Raw genomic sequence first — 16931 nt, forward strand, 5'->3', positions numbered from 1 at the left:
GGCGCTGCACAGCGCTTCACCGCGCGTTGCCGCGCGGCACGGCTGGAGAGAATATTTTGAAGCGCAGCGAAGCGACGCGCAGTGCAGTGACGCTAGTGCGACATACCCAGCGGCGCGGCGCGGCGCTTCGCGCTCGTACGCGAACGGGTATAAAAGTGACGCGCAAGTGACGCGAGGTGCCGCGTACTGAAGTTGTTGTGCGGTAGGCACCGTCGAGCGGCCTGAGGTGACGCGTTCTGCAGTCGGACTGAAGCGCCGCGCCGCGCCGCTCAGGTGCGTACGAACCTTTAAGCGTGCTTATTGGAACGGCGCTATGGTGTGGTCAAAGTGCAGACTGTATGATAGTTTGGTTGGATCTAAGCAGTACCAAGTAATTAAAACAGTAATGCGTTTAAAAATAATTTAATAAAAATATAACATAGTAGCTGTTACAGCAATATCAGAGAATATAATCACTACGTTTAATAATAATAATCAATAACAACATTACTACGAGAGCATTATGCAGTGCATTAAAGATTTTACCAGGCACAGTGTGAATTTGTTAACCATGGTAGAACGTAGATATTATACTTAAACAACTATTAATAAAGCCTTGAAAGCTCAATCACGAATTCACGACACGAGAAGCTCTGAATGCGCTTTTTGGAAGCGTAATCAGTTACACATACCTACTAAAACTGTTTCAATCCAATTTAGAATTTATACAATCTTCGAATGTTTTACATGACCGAGATTAAAAAATGGTTGCAAAACTAGAGGAACAAGTAGGAGTAGGTATATTTGTTTCCATTAATCAGAGCTACTCTCCATACATTTTCAGACCATCTCCTATTGACAATAAGTTTTTTTAAAGGCACTTTATTATATAGCTTCATTGAAGCCGAACGCATAATCAGCACTCGTCAGACTGTAAGCATGACTTTGGTGTAATATTGACTTACATAAAAACGCATTGGATTGACGCAGTATAAAATATATTGACGTTTAGGCAACAAGTACTTCATAGTCGGGGAAACCGAGCTCCTGTCCGCCGAATGAGATGTAGCAGACCCCGTGAGATTGTTGCACCTTGCCGGTGGTGAGGCTTCCCTCGTGACGCACTCTGCCGACGAACAGAGGCTCGCCGTCCTCCGTTTCGCCTCCGGGGAATGCGCCGGGAGGAATGTTTGACCCATTCGTGGGCACCCAGTTGCTGGGACCGCCGATCAACACCTGGAAATAGATTGAACATAACATTAGTTTAAAAGCAAATAGGGTAAACAAAAAGGGAGTTTTTGTCATAAACATTATGGATGCCTGGTGTTTAAGCTTAAGATTGGGATTTTCATCCACAGTCATGTTCAAGTATATTTTGCTACTATCTGTTTTGCCTTTTTTTTATCTTATTATGTAGATATATCTACACTTCTACAGGCCCTGTCTTCACTGACGACACTCTTTCATTAACAGAACTTTAGTTTTTATGGTCTAGGTCTAGGATGAATTACTTCATACGATGTCATTTTAAAATTATTATTGTTTCAAATAAACCAGGCCCCTGCATTAGATCGACGTGGACTAAATAGACTCGAAAATTGGTAAACTGGTTTATCAAATATACCCAAAAAAACTACGGAGGTGCAAAAATTAAAAACGAACCTGATACTCATTCTTGGCGTTTTCCTTTCCACCCCATGGCACATACGCGCAGCCGTGGGACGAGCACAGTTTGCCAGGAATCAAAGCGCCCTCATGCCGTGCTCTAGCCACATACATTGGCTCTCCGGAGCAGTCTTGGCCCCCGACCACAGCTCCTGGGGGCACCTGGCCAGATGTGGCGTCTGTCCACACGCCTGCGCCGCCTGATACTGGAGCGACACCTGGGTAACCACCGCCTGTACCAGGGTAGCCAGCACCTGCACCGGGATAGCCAGGTGGTGCGCTGTACAGGGCAGAAGCATGCGGGGCCGACGGCGCTACTAAAATAGAAATAGATATTTGAAACAAATGGCAAACGATCTTGCATAAATAGCAATTTAAAAAAAGTAAAATGATGTAATAAGCTTGGTTTTAAAGCACCAGTTTTATAAATAAAAAAGCATAAGTAAGCACCTACCTAAGTAGGTACGGTAGGTGCAAATTAAACAATTTTATGAATTCATAACTAAAGAAAACTTAGTATTGAAAGATGACCTAAGAAGATAGATACCTTTCATAAAATAGGAGATTAAGTGCAGTAAAAAATAAATTCAAATTATAAATATACGCCGTCCAAGTTATAAATTGTCCTAAGAATTTGTCTAAAATAAGTAAGTGCTTTTCAGAAAATTAGACTTCAATGTCCTAGGTATAAACATTCATCAGCATGCAAAATATATAAGAAATCGAAAAGTTAAATCAAATTCACGAAATGTACCCAACATACCACAATCCAATTCAAATCCAGTGCTCCCTGTTACCGAAGGTTGCCACACAATAACCATACAAATTAATAACCTATTATAATAATATGATCTTTATTATTTGTTAGTTTACAGTACTAATTTATTAACGATCTAATTTGGCAAGTTAATATAGGTAAGTATTATAAATATAATATAATACGAATGCAGGAACAGCGAATAACATTAAGCATGGTCATTGATCACTCAACGTGGTTGGGCACCGCCTTTGGTGAAATGCGAAATTCGCCAATTTCCTCGAGCCCCGTATGCAGAGCGCACGCCGAAGTGAGTAACGGGGAAAGGCGATGGGTCCATCCACTCCATCAAGACTGCGCCTGACCTTCCGTCCCGAACCGTCAATCTGCCACAGCGCCACTCGATGAGGAACTTTTTAAACTCGTTGGGGTTCATAATACCAGGTGTTGGGACAGTTACCTACGAAGTTTCAGAGTGATATAATGTTGCTCAAATTTGCGGTAGCTTTACATCGATATCGGTTCATAATATCAAGTACCTTGTCGGGTTTCTGTCTGCAGTGCCTAATGACGGACTGTGAATTTTCCCAACCACCGAGGATGATTTCGTACATCGGGTCGACTTCGCCGGGGGCTGGGGTGAGGCAGATGTGACAGTTGTGCGGGCCACGATATTCTAGTGCCAAGGAACCGGCCGCTACAGGCCCGAATTTATAGTCTAACTTGTCGGGCGTATTGAACTCCGCTCCATCTGCACCGTGAATTTAGTAGATGTAATTTAAGGGATTGTTGGGTACATTTTGTGATTGTCTGACGTTAGAATAGAACAAACCTTCGATTTTCCAAGTGCCAGTGGCACCCCAACCAGTGCAGACTCCGACGAAGTTGACCGGGAAAGGCTCCGGGTCAGCCCAGGAGATGAAGGGAATTGCCTCTCCCTCACGGCCAGCTGAAATAACGCCGCCATCCCAACGCACCCAGAAACCACGGAATTCACCAGCGTTGAGAATGTAGGGTGTTTCGATTTCAACTTTCTCGGGTTTGGTTCTATTTCTTCTGATTACACTTTTGGTGTTACCCCAACCACCGATGAAAACCTGAAATAAAAATTAATTTTGTTATGTTTGGTCTATTTTGTTTGGAGGTAATATTTCACACAAGATTTATGATAAGTAAGTATGGTATTTATGGTAAGACGGTGACGCACCTCATACATCGGGTCAGATTCCTGGGGTCCCATGGTGAGAGCGATATGGGCGTCATTAGGAGCCCTTATCTTGAACTGGACGGAGCCTCTGGATACCGGGAAGAATTGGTATTGGAGGTTATCGTCCGTAGACACATCTGTAACAAATTTACGATTTTCTTTTTTTAATACAGTAGGTACATTCAAAATTTGAATGCTAAATACCTAAACAAATTCCTTACGAAGAGTTGTTCGTGCGGATTTCGAAGAATGACAAATACCTTCCATGGACTTTATTTTATTCGTCCATGCTACCTTCTTAGCATTCAGTACGCGACAGTACCATTATACATATAAGTAATAAGCCTTTCCTACCGACTTCTTTTAAGGTTACAGTATAAAATTAATAGCCCACGAAAGCGGTAGGCCGGTAGCCTAACAGCATTTCTAAATATAGTCTAGTTCAATGTGTTGGTATGCGGAGATTGGCCTGGCCGGGCGCAGCGCACCCACAAGTTTTACAAATTACCTAAGTATTAAGTATTAAGTAGTCTTAGCAAAACCTTAGGTACCTATACTGTAGCAAAATATTTTGTTAGATTATAATGTTTTTGCCTCAGGTACACTAAGTTTGTTTATATTATGTAAATCTACAAAACATAATATAAAAGGAGAAACCAGCAACTGACTGACTAACATGACATGTACCTATTAACGTACCCTCTCTACCGAGTCTTGCCAGTCCTGCCTCTAGTGTGTTTTTAAAGCATGAAAGCCGGGGCGAGTCACATATGTAACTGTAACTGCATTCCGATCGACTCAGTATCTTTCTCCTGCGGATGGTTTTTCTTTCGTTTCGTCGGTTGGTTTTAGTCGGTTTTTAAAAATCCTGTAGAAACTCTTTGATTTTCCGGGATAAAAAGTAGTCTATGTCCTTCCCCAGAATGCAAGCTGTGAGCTGTCTCTGCAGGTACAGAATTTCAACAAATTCAGTTAAGCGTATGGATCGTGAAAAGCTAACAGACAGACAGACACTTTTGCATCTACATATATATAGTAGGTACGGATCGGGAAGGATTTTTTCAATTTTGAATCGGGTACCTATCTAGTGCATACCGTGGTCAAAAATCAAAACCAACACACCGACCCCACACGCCACGGCTGCTGGTCGATTTACAGCAAAGAGTAAAATGATCCACAGTCAAAGAGAATTAAAACGATTCAGTAAAAAAATTGTGCATGAAGTTCCTTGTTTGTGGGGATTGCGCTGATTTCTAGTTCCATAGTTGTATAATTTTAAATAGCTAGGGACTTACTCTAGGGGGGCACCCCGCACCTTGATATTTAAAAGTTGAAACCGTTGAAACCGTCACCGCATGGGCATTTAGGTGCTTTCAAAGTTTTGTGGCATAAGTACAGTTTTAGCCAGAATACCAACTACCTACAACCCGTACAATTCCGTAACAATAGGAATTGCTTGAAAAAACTAGGTAATTAAGTACCTAGCTAAATGATATGTTATTTGGAACTTAATTTACCATGTTACCAACCCACCTATGCAGCGTAGATGTAGATAGAACGACGCGGACGTCGAAAAACAATGCTATTAACATTTAAGGTCAGCTCCTTAATCGTTAGACGCCAGATTTCGTTATTTCCCAGTACAAGTTATTGATTCGACAGTCGACACTATGACATCATCGACTCAGAAAATATAGCGCCGCTCTAGTGCGATATGCGCCATACAAAATGATAGAAATGATATTTTGAAGCTCTGTGCCGCGACGTGCAGCTCGCTGAAGCGCCGCGCCGCGCCGCTCAGGTGCGTACAAACCTTAGGCGTAGGCTCGCTTGTCCCTGACGAGTCGACGCGACGTAAAGCCAGCCATAGTCCAACATCATGCAATGTATTATGCTTTAATTTTTAGAACTAGGTTTCTTTACAGATTTCTAACTTTGCAAAGTACTTAGATATTTAGCATTATAGGATATGTTAGGTCAGCTGCACATAATATGCCTACAATGTACCTACATTTTTCAAACAAAGAATAACTTGTGTTTAAATAAGATTTTTGGGGATTGAATCATCGACCTCTTGCTCCTCGCCCTTGAGCGATGGAGGCTTAGTTTGGTGACGGTAAAGTCTGTTCACTAACTTAGTGTCGCTACACCCGCAGGCGCATTTATTATTTTGCTTTTATTAATATTATTTTTCACTGTGTTTGTTAGATAAATGTTTTCTATTCTAAGAATAAAATAGAATACCTACTTTATTATTCTTATGTTTATTGTAATAAATAAAAATAAATAATAAACACTAGTTGGGTAGCGACACTAATCACTATGTTAGTGAACAGACTTTTAAGCAATATTTTAATATTTGGCCATTAACGGTACAAATTATAATTAAGGAATGAATTCATTTGATTTAATACAATAAAACTTAAAGCTAGCCTTATCTAATTACTATATAAATCATGACCGCGTGGAATGGTGCCTTTTGATTTAATTAGTTGAATTTAATGGCGCGCACGTTAGGTATAACATAAACATCATACATAAGTACATTACATGGATGTATTAGTGCTATTAGTATGCAAAACAAATAAACTTAACCGGTTTATACAAGAAACTCGACGAAGATCTAAAAATTTCAATAACAACAAAATAAGTGACAAATACGTAGGTACCTACGCTATGCGACCTTCAAGATTCGAACACTTTATTTTATTTACCTAGATAATCCTTCTATCTAGATCTACTTCTTCAGTTTATACCCATTCTTCTTAGTAATAACTAAGTAAAGAAATAAGTTCTTACCTATAATAGAGTCGCGAAACATCAGCTATTCAAAATAGAAAATGAAAGCCAAAAATCTATAAATTAACTTGTTTTATATAAATAGGTACAGGAAAATAACATAACGTACCTAGGTAGGTACAAATGTTTATCTCCCAATGATAGCGAATGACCTACGAAAGTGAGCTAATGCTGTGGAATGCCTTGTTAGTGCAATCAGTGAAATAGTTCACGTAGATACCTACTAATATAGTTTAATTTAGCTCAAAGATTGTTGCGTGGTAGGTAGATGGTAAGGTACCTAACTAAGTGCAGTCATAAAAAAATATTTATCTAGTGAATTCTGCAAATAGAAAACCTGTTTCCACAGAAAACTGGCATGTTTTGGATACGATACGTCGATGACTTAGTCCTATTGAAATGCCCAAAGTAAAAGGGGAAAAAACGCCTATCAGGCGCAATGATCTAATCAGAATCACATAACTCACAGTTTCCTCACTAAATAACATAAAGGTAACGCCCAATGTGCCAAGGACGGTAGAAAATGGAGGTCAGCTGTAATATTACCACAGCACAATAATGCGAACACGACCCATTAAAATATTATAATGACCGAAAATGACTAGGAAACTACACAGACTCTCATTCATGAAGACAGAAAATGTTTAGGAATATGCATGATGCGATCTACAGCTAATGTAAAGATAGAAAACGACTAGGAATTTGCACGACCCTCAGATAAGATTAAAAACAGAAAAAGACTAAACCTAGAGCAATACAATAATTATGATCTTCTTTTAATTATACCAATTAGATCTGCAAATATGTACATACGTGTCTATTATAAAATGAGTGTGCAGAAGGTCAAGGACTAAAGAGGTATAAGAACTATAAGAGTATGTTTAATAAATGAAAAACATGAAAAAAACAAAGTCAGTTTAGTAGTTTCTGTCCTAACCTACTTAAATTGAGTGAAACTAAACAAACTTATTGTAATGTTGATAGAAGATGGTGGGTAGATACAATAGGTAGTTACAGTCGCATGTCGTGTATCATGAGTCATTAAGTTAACGTGATCATTTATTACATCTTCGTTCACAATAGATTCATGAAGGTATTTTGTAATGACACGTATTTACTACTTACGATGGTAAACAAAATATACTACTCTACTAATAATAACTATACCTACATGATACCTACCCACCAAACTATACATAGTAAAGTCTACTGTCTAAAGACTGTAATAATAATATTGTTATAAAGTTACATTACTTACAATAAATAATACAAACCAAACACAACCAAAAAATTAAAAAAAGAAAAGAAAACGTGGCTGGGAAGGTACCTGTACCCGGTACTGGGTGGGGACCGGTTTTCCGCCACTTCGAGAAAAGTTTTCAAGTTAGAAATCTGCTATTTTTTAAGTGATAAGAATTCTAATTAAGCAGAAATGACCGAAATAAGCGGCGCATGATGCCTCTCTTATCGAGAGTTAGGTACTTTTTTTCCGTTTGCGGTTGAGACCTCTGCAAGAGTAGTGAAATCAGCCAGGCTATCCAGCGTGGAAATGGAGTCAGTATTCTCGGCACCATCCCACGCGGGATGATTTGTACAATACCTAATTAGACAAGGCTTGCTTTAAGTTTTATTGCATCATTTTCTATTCATTATGCGACTACCAATCTATGATTAGGTAGTACCTATATAAATGTGCCACACCCTGAATGTTAGCAATAACACCAATTCACAAGCTCTAATAAATTTAGGTATTGTGTGCGACGATTTATTACGGATGACCTCATCTGCGTTTCAAATCCAACAATGTCATAACACCTACTTCAATTATCTAATGAGATAATTATGAGCAATCTTCTAACTATATAATTTATCTACAACTACGATTTGGGAAAGTGGAAACTTCGGAAAAATAACAATTTTATTTATGCTTAAGAACGTAGTTTGAAGGTAGTATGTTTAGGAACTATCTACAGAATTATTAACCAGTTAGAAGTACCTACATAGATAAAGCAAGAAGCTATTATAGGTACACGGAGCTAGAAATGTTAGACGCGATTAGAGTGATCAAAATAGGTACTATTTCGGAAATGAAAAATGTTGTTATGCTATTGATCCTAACGAATTCTAGATGCTGCCACGTCACACCCGGCTTGGCCTTGCGCCAAAATAACGCCGGCTACTCCCTGCATGGCCGGCCGGCATGTCAAATAAAACATTAGAATTCTATAGAGTTCTTTTATACCACACAAAACATCATCCGATCACTAAGTGGATAAAATTTCTGTTGAAAATTTAAAACGCGCACGCAAAAATCATTTGTTTATGAGGGCCTATTTTCGTATGTAAACAATTATTTTCTCACTTACCTAGAATGTTTGCCATGGTTGAGATAAATAAATAACTTAGTCACTGTTATATTAAACCTCAGTACGTGAGCTCGGAGTGAAGCCGGCCTCTGAACTAAACAGAGGGAGGGAGCCGGGAGGTCGGCACTCGGCAGTCTGCAGAGTGCAGAGTCGGTAGCCGGTTATACAGTTTGTATTCGGTCGTGTTACATCTCATGGACACCGAGGCTCCAACGTAATTTTCTATGATGTCATCCTTTAGATACCTGACATGACTAGTGACTAGCACTAGATACATTTGAATATTGTTTTGTTCGAATGGCGCACAAAATAAAACCTGGCTTCTACTTGCCGAGATCCCACATAAAAATACAGATGCCGCATGCATAAATTCATCTTCCTGTCCCATAAAAGCAAACAGATCATCCCGTAAACAATAAATATCACAAGAAGATACTTTGACGCAGTTGACAAGAAACCAGTAAGTATTTAGGTATTCTGATGCTGGAAATAGAGCATTTGGTAGGCCATATGGCTGGTTGGCCATATTATGGCTGACCCCTCTTATGATTAAAAAATCACGGATCTGAACTTAAGGGCTGGATAAATTTGAAATTTTATAACTTCTAACTAAACTAGCTCGTCTGGTCTGGGTAAGAGGCCTTGGAAAGCAAAGCCGTAAGGCCAAGCGTTTATTCTGGTGCGATGCCAATACCGATTCTAAGGGATAAGGGTTCTATGAAAATCTGGTGTACTGCCTTTCGGATTTAAAGCTAGGTGTTACCTACTCTCAAAGTCCTAATTCATAATAGCAGCATTTCGTGTTGTTTTGTCAAGCGTATCGCCGTTTATGTAGATTAAACACGTAAGATGACCTTCATCACCTTTATAGCTTGCGTGAAGGCCAAGTTAAAATAAATATAAGTACTAGACTCCTTTTATAATAAGGTACTTAATAAATTACCAAATTCTCCAACACTTCTTTGGTTAAATACTGGAAAAGTAGTTTAGGATAGAAAATAAATTTATTCTAAGTACTTAGTAGATAAGTTATCTACCTACAATCTACATGGAAAATTTAAAAGTGGAAGGTCAAACAAACAAAACAGATGACTGGTGAGTTGGCGACGCACGTGGTCATAGCGGAAGCGCGGAAGATTGGTCTGGTTTTTTTTCTCTTGAAACCTCATGACGACGTCCTAAACGAGTGCCTGCGCTTTAGCGCACGTAGGTTGGAGGTTGTTTCCGAGATTTTGCCCTAGTTGGAGCTAAGTGAGGCATCCATGCCCTGACAGCAACGTTGACGAGAGACGTTATGTCTGTCTGAACTTAAGAATCGAACAGAGAGAAAGTGAGAGAAAAATACCTATTATTTAATTATTTTTGGAACCGCTTCAACGTTTTTTGTTCAAAACACAAGTAATCTGAAAATTATATTCACTGACGTAAAAACTGTGATTATTTTTATATCTAGACGTAGACAGAAATAGGAAACTGCTGCTCTTCTAATTTAAATCTCCTCTCGAACAGACATGACTAAAAAAAAAGATTTACACTTTCACTAATTATCACCATAATCACCTACAACATATTTATCGATAAGTATCGATTGCACCATATCACCATTATAAATAGCCGTAAAAAACAGGCAACACACGAAACGTCATTTTTTCTCCGGGATTAAAAAATAGACTAGGTTGGTACCTAAAAAAACCTACTCTTGGTATTGATTTATTAGGCCAGTAAGTACTTATTTAGGTCTAATAACAATAGGCTACTTGACAATTTTTTTAAGTTGGTCTTAAATGGTTAATATTTGTCCTATTATATCAAAAAAATTAACACCAAAAAATATTTTTCTTAGACAGGTGAAAACACTGTCGGCCATGTTTGGCCGATAGATTATCTGTGCTCTGACGTCATGCATTTGTAAACAACAGCTGTGGTTATACTGTTGTTTACAAATGCATGACGTCAGAGCACAGATAATCTATCGGCCAAACATGGCCGACAGTGTTTTCACCTGTCTAAGAAAAATATTTTTTTAAATTAAAGTTTTACGGTTTTTATGGCGCAAAAAAATATAGTGTTAATTTTTTTGATATAATAGGACAAATATTAACCATTTAAGACCAACTTAAAAAAATTGTCAAGTAGCCTATTTGATGATCGAATTTCTACGAATCACCAATTTACCAGTCCCGAATTGTTGGATAAGCGCCAGGGTTTTGAACTTCTTATGCCTACCTACCTATCTTATCCTACTTTTGTGTCTAGTAATGTTCTATAATACTGTGCAGTATTATTTTTGGAACACTTGAATTTTTAAATAATTGATAATAAGTACAGTCTACTAAGTAGGTAGACTATGTTGTGAGTTGCGACGTCTATCTCTTCAAACGGTTGACAGTCACTCTCACTTGGTATGAGTAAATAGACTTTTTGCGATATTATAAGTCGGCTTGCGCATCCAGGGATCCGGGCTACTGTCGTTTTTTTTCGACGTTTTGCACGATAATTCAAAAACTGCATAAAAATCGGCTAAGTGCGAGTCAGGCTCGTGAAACGAGGGTTCCGTAATACAGTCATATTTTTTCGACATTTTGCACGATAATTAAAAAACTACCTATGAAGCGTAAAAACAAATAAAAATCTGTTTTAGAATTTATACGTGAAGACCTTTCACATGATACCCCACTTGATATAGTTATCTTATTTCAAAAATTGTAAATACTAATTATTAGTTCATCATGACCACAATTTAATTTTTTGTGTGTGATGTAACCCTAAATTCATGGTTTTCAGATTTTTCCCCTTATGTCTTGTATAAGACCTACCTACTTGCCCATGGTTCTAAGTCAACGGGAAGTAAGTACCTATCCTGTAGGTTTCGTTACAGACCTATAGACAGACAACAATGTGATCCTATAAGTGTTCCGATTTTCCTTTTGAGCTATAAGCACAGAAGATAATATAAAAGCTAGTAGAAAATAAGTTTTAATGCCTACCAGTAGTACCACGGGTACCTTCATCACGGTTATCATCATCATCATCATCGTCATCATCATCAGCCTGTGGATGTCCACTGTTGGACATAGGCCTTCCCTAAAGAGCGCCACCACACCCGGTCCTCAGCCTTCCTCATCCAGCCACTTCCCGCCAGCCTCTTTATATCGTCGGTCCATCGTGCTGGAGGGCGTCCCACACGGTTATGTCATCACTAAATTTGTAAATACATTGGTAAGTAGATTATCTACAAACAAATTAACTCTGGACTGGTTTGTTGTTCAACGAATGCTGATAACAACTTGCAATAATTAGCTTCACCACGTCGCGCAATGTCCTTGAAAATTAACAACTTTAACATAAGTCGAATAATGTATTACTTATGTATAAACTACAAGTATGTGAAGTACGTGGCAGAAAATAATGTACATCGATCTTTAGAAAGAGATAGCGGTTTTATAGAGCATTGTCTCTGTCGTTGAGACCGACAAAATTTGATATAGGTATGACTGAGTGACAGAGACAACGCTTTACGAAGTCGAAATGTCATTCTAAAGGCCGATGTAGGTACATTACTTTCGGCTCCGTACTGTACACTATTTATGTGTCTGTGGGTGTACCTACTTATTTCGGTGTACCTACTGAATAATCTGCAGTTTAAACATTAGGTAATTGATTGTACTATTTTTGCGAATACTAAATGATAAGCACAAGGATAAAGTTCTGCTTTTTTAAGGTTCCGTAGTGAAACAAGAAGAATAAGGCCACAGTCCATCACGCTGACCCAGTGCGGATTGACAGACTTCATAACTACATCTCCTTGTTTTCCTTCACCCAAATCCATTGAAGGTTTTCTACAAAAAAATATTTTCATATCACTCAGTGAAGCAGCAATGTAGAACCAACCAATGTCAAATGAGCTCCGTGGCTATCATTCAGTGTTAGACACTGAGTTAGAGAATCACCTCTCTGGAATATCTTGTAAACTTGTTATTTTAACCCTGGAGGTATGAATACTTAGTTGCATGTTTATTAATTAATCATGTTGTTATGATTAAAGATGACGAAATAGTCCTCGATCTCAATCAGTGACGTTCTAGCCTCTAGAGTAAGTACGCGACAGTTCGAGATAGCAATCAGGGTGAGAACGACCCGCACACCCGCACAGCCCCCGCGCTAATCCGGTGCGGGCAAGCGCGGATGACGTATGGGTCTACAGGGCGTTCCCTCGCTTCATACCCCGATTGCCATCTCAACCTGTCGCGCACTATAGAATGATTCATTTTTCATTTGACAAAAGGTCATAACTAATAGCGGATTCATGTCTAAACTATTGAATCATGCGCCCGCGTCTGAATACGAATGTTACCTTATTCTATTTTGCATGTTTCTCGTCTCAGACAAACTTACCCAGTGATCTAATGATTTTAAGCTTATTTCGTGGATAAACGACATATTTTAATGTAGATATCGGGTACATACCACGATTAAAATCCCGTGGGAACTCTTTGATTTTCCGGGATAAAAAGTAGCCTATGACCTTCCCCGGGATACAAGCTATCTCTGTACTTTTATATGAGCCGTGAAAAGCTAGCAGGCAGACGGACAGACGGACAGACAGACAGACACACTTTCGCATTTATACCTAATATTAGTATAAGTATGGAAATATGGATTTTTATATCCTTTGCGTGCGATTGAAGGACAAATTAACAAATCAATAAACCAACAAACAAACAAACACACTTTCGCATAATTTTATTTATGGGTACCTAGTGGTGGTTGTATGTAAACAATTATTATTTTTAGCAATTACATAGTCGAGAATAAATAGGCGTTCAATACATAAAAATATCCGGATTATTCCTAAAGTACCTACTAATTAACGTGTTTGTTTGTTGGTTTATCCTTCAGTCGCAACGGAGCAACGAAATAACGTGAACTAAGTAGGTATTCATCATCATCATGATCAACGCATCGCCGGCTCACTACAGAGCACGGGTCTCCTCTCAGAGTGAGAAGGGTTTTGGCCATAGTCTACCACGCTGGCCAAGTGCGGATTGGCAGACTTCACACACCTTTGAGAACATTATGGAGAACTCTCAGGCATGCAGGTTTCCTTACGATGTTTTCCTTCACCGTTAAAGCAAGTGATATTTTAATTACTTACAAATGCACATAACTCCGAAAAGTTAGAGGTGCGTGCCCGGGATCGAACCCCCGACCTCCGATTGAAAGGCGGACGTCCTAACCACTAGGCTACCACAGCTTTTTTAAGTAGGTAATTGCATGGATATAATCAAGACTTGAAGAGTGACATACTGATTTTATCCGGGAAAATTAAAGATGTTCCCACAGATTAGGTACCTAATAGGTATACAACTTAGACACACTTTGTGACGTAACGGCTTACCTATTTATGATGTCATGGACAACCAGGTATTGATGACAGCTTAAGTTCACTCTGACTGCGGCCTCCATCATTTGAATGATGACGCGGCCATTGCATCGTCACCATTTAAAATAGACTATAGGTAGGTCATCGGCGTTTATGCAAACAGATGACTAGGTACCTAGGTAGGTACATATTTTGTGAAGACGATGTACCTACCAGTCCATGCACAGAATTGCTGCTGCATAGTGCATACCTATCATTTTTACGGTTCCTTCCAGAATAAAATAAGAAAAGCTTATCTTTCTTTTCTTTTAAAGAAAACTCTTTCTTAGATATAATATCGTATCATCTTAACTTTTTTATATATCGTCCAGTCCGCCTGTTGAATAAAAAAAAATCGGCCAAGTGCGATTCAGACTCGCGCACCGAGGGTTCCGTACTCGGTTATTTTTTCCACATTGTGCACGATAAGTCAAAAACTATTATGCATAAAAGAAATAAAAATCTGTTTTAGAATATACACGCAAAGCCCTTTCATATTATGATACCCTACTTTGTATAGAAAATAGTAATCTTACTTTGAAAATTGAAAATAATACTAATTACATATATTTGTTATTTTTAGGGTTCCACAAAAGGAAAAACGGAACCCTTATAGGATCACTTTGTTGTCTGTCTGTCTGTTTGTCTGTATGTCTGTCTGTCTGTCGGTCTGTCAAGAAACCGTCAGATTTTTTCCCCGAATGTCAGCCATAAGTGGCCCTATCGCGGTTGTTTGACAGCTACAATGTCACGATCGCAATCATCTCTGATTGGTTAATGCTCGCTCACTATTGGCCACAATTCATTGTTGCAAGAAGAATCGCACAAATTCAGCCAATCAGAACAATTGAGATTGTAATAATGATTGATGCAGGTTTTAGACAATCGCCCGATAAATTAACCTACCTGCCAAATTTCATAATTCTAGGTCAACGAGAAGTAGGTACCCTTAACCCTATAAGTTTTCTTGACGGACAGACGGACAGACAGACAGATAGACAGACAGACAACGAAGTAGTCCTATAAGGGTTCCTTTTTATTTTTGAGGTACGGAACCCTTACAAATTAAAATATTATGTTAAAATCAATACCTACCGTTGAGTTATTATCATTATACCTACCTCCCGTTTCATTCAGCAAATTCACTAGGACCAGAGTGAACTAGGTACCTAAACTATTGCACATTCGCGGTTTTGAAATTTTGAAAAAAAAAAAAAAGTTGTTTGGCTTGGCATTCATATTTCATAGTCATAGAGTGGTTATAATATTATAGCCTACCCGCGTCGTTCGGGAGTTCGGGAGACGGGCCTATACACGGAACAGAAAAAACAGTTTTTTCTGTTCCGTGGGCCTATATAATAAATAATTTTATAGGGTGTGCTGCCATCTACTTGAATTGCTCAAAATAAATTTCATATAAATACCGCCCTCTATACTTTACGTACTAAACTACGTGATGGAGTTATTCTACGTGCTGTGATAGCGTGAACGTGAAGCTGCACCTAGCATTTAAACGATAACAATAAGTAAATAAAGATGGCGTTAATATAAAAGTTGCGAACAAAAACTTTTATGTACGTATAGTTATTAAAAATAATAATAATATTATTAGAGTTCTGTAGTCTGTACCCGATGGGTGCCAACGAGGTGCCAACGTAACCCTATTACTAAGTGTCCGCTGTCCGTCCAGATGTCCATCCGTCTGTCTGTCTGTCAGCGAGCTGTACTTAGGTATCTCATGAACCGTAATAGAGCTGATCAGAGAATGTACCTATATTTCCGTTACCGTTTTTTTCGATCCTGTGACCTGTAGCATATTATACAGGATGGCCGGAGATGTGACCTCTAAAAGAAAAATTGAATACCTTATATTAAGGAGTATCCAAATCACCCCCATGTATGTTCAGCGACTTTCAATAGTTTAGGAGATATGAATTTTTAAATGATTTTTTTATAATTTTCATGCGTCAGTGGTTTGGATACCCCTTAATATAAGGTATTCAATTTTTTCTTTTAGACGTCACATCTCCGGCCAACCTGTATATTCTGTGCCTGTAGGCACACCGCACAATGTTAAATGTAGGTAGGTATAGATAGTTATGACCTATAGATATAGAAACGATTCGTACCTACCTACTGACTGTAGTTGTACCTACCTAGTTACTGTATGCTGTAATTTACATACGTAAACTTAGGTACCTACAATCTTTATGCTAGTAAATGGAAAAGATAACGCAGGCGAAGCCGCGAGGATCAGCTAGTAAAAAGTAAGTCACATCAAGAACATGTCAAGCGTGACGCGAAATTTCAGATTAGATCAATAAAAAAGTTCCATATCCTACCATCTGCTACCCCAATAGAGGGGTAGTACCGCAGCTGGCGTCGCACGCGCACTTAACAATGGACGATCAATGAACCCAACCCCCACCCCTAGGGCAACTAGGTTCCATATCAAACTTATAATATTTTTAGGACCATCATTATCTAGGGCTGCCGTGTACACGACATATAAATGAAATGAATTGAATGAAAAAATAAGCATAGAATACAAAGAAAACATAGCTTGGTTTGATGTCCTCGCACAAAGGGTAAGTGTGGACATAATATACTGCCGTCCTATATCTAAGAAAAATCGGTTAAATGCGATTCGAACTAGCAAACTAAGGGTTTCGTAGGTACCATCGTACAAAAATAACACTTTTTAATTTTTTTAATTTTTATAGTGGTTATTTTGAA

At 38.7% G+C, this 16931-nt stretch overlaps 1 protein-coding gene across 2 annotated transcripts; it reads right to left on the reverse strand.

Annotated features, from left to right (window-relative positions):
• Positions 1–386: 386 nt before the first annotated feature.
• On the reverse strand, positions 387–8929 carry LOC117994955 (uncharacterized). 2 transcript variants are annotated; one of them, XM_034982932.2, is made up of 7 exons: positions 8774–8929; positions 3609–3745; positions 3234–3498; positions 2941–3152; positions 2636–2861; positions 1642–1961; positions 387–1215 (listed from the first exon to the last, which is right to left on the reverse strand). In XM_034982932.2, the coding sequence occupies exons 1-7, from the start codon at positions 8787–8789 to the stop codon at positions 988–990; spliced, it is 1404 nt and encodes a 467-aa protein (XP_034838823.1). In that variant the 5' UTR covers positions 8790–8929; the 3' UTR covers positions 387–987. The 2 variants fall into 2 exon arrangements, with proteins under 2 accessions (XP_034838823.1, XP_034838831.1); XM_034982940.2 differs by lacking the exons at positions 2636–2861; positions 2941–3152.
• Positions 8930–16931: the final 8002 nt, after the last annotated feature.

Source organism: Maniola hyperantus, chromosome 2 (genome assembly GCF_902806685.2).
Source record: "Maniola hyperantus chromosome 2, iAphHyp1.2, whole genome shotgun sequence".
NCBI lineage: Eukaryota > Metazoa > Arthropoda > Insecta > Lepidoptera > Nymphalidae > Maniola > Maniola hyperantus.

Coding starts and splice junctions, on each gene's coding strand:
- LOC117994955 (XM_034982932.2), bottom strand. Junction 2,862..2,940: donor GCAGACAGAAACCCGACAAG/GTACTTGATATT, acceptor GAAACTTCGTAG/GTAACTGTCCCAACACCTGG. Junction 1,962..2,635: donor CAAAGGCGGTGCCCAACCAC/GTTGAGTGATCA, acceptor TTTCTATTTTAG/TAGCGCCGTCGGCCCCGCAT.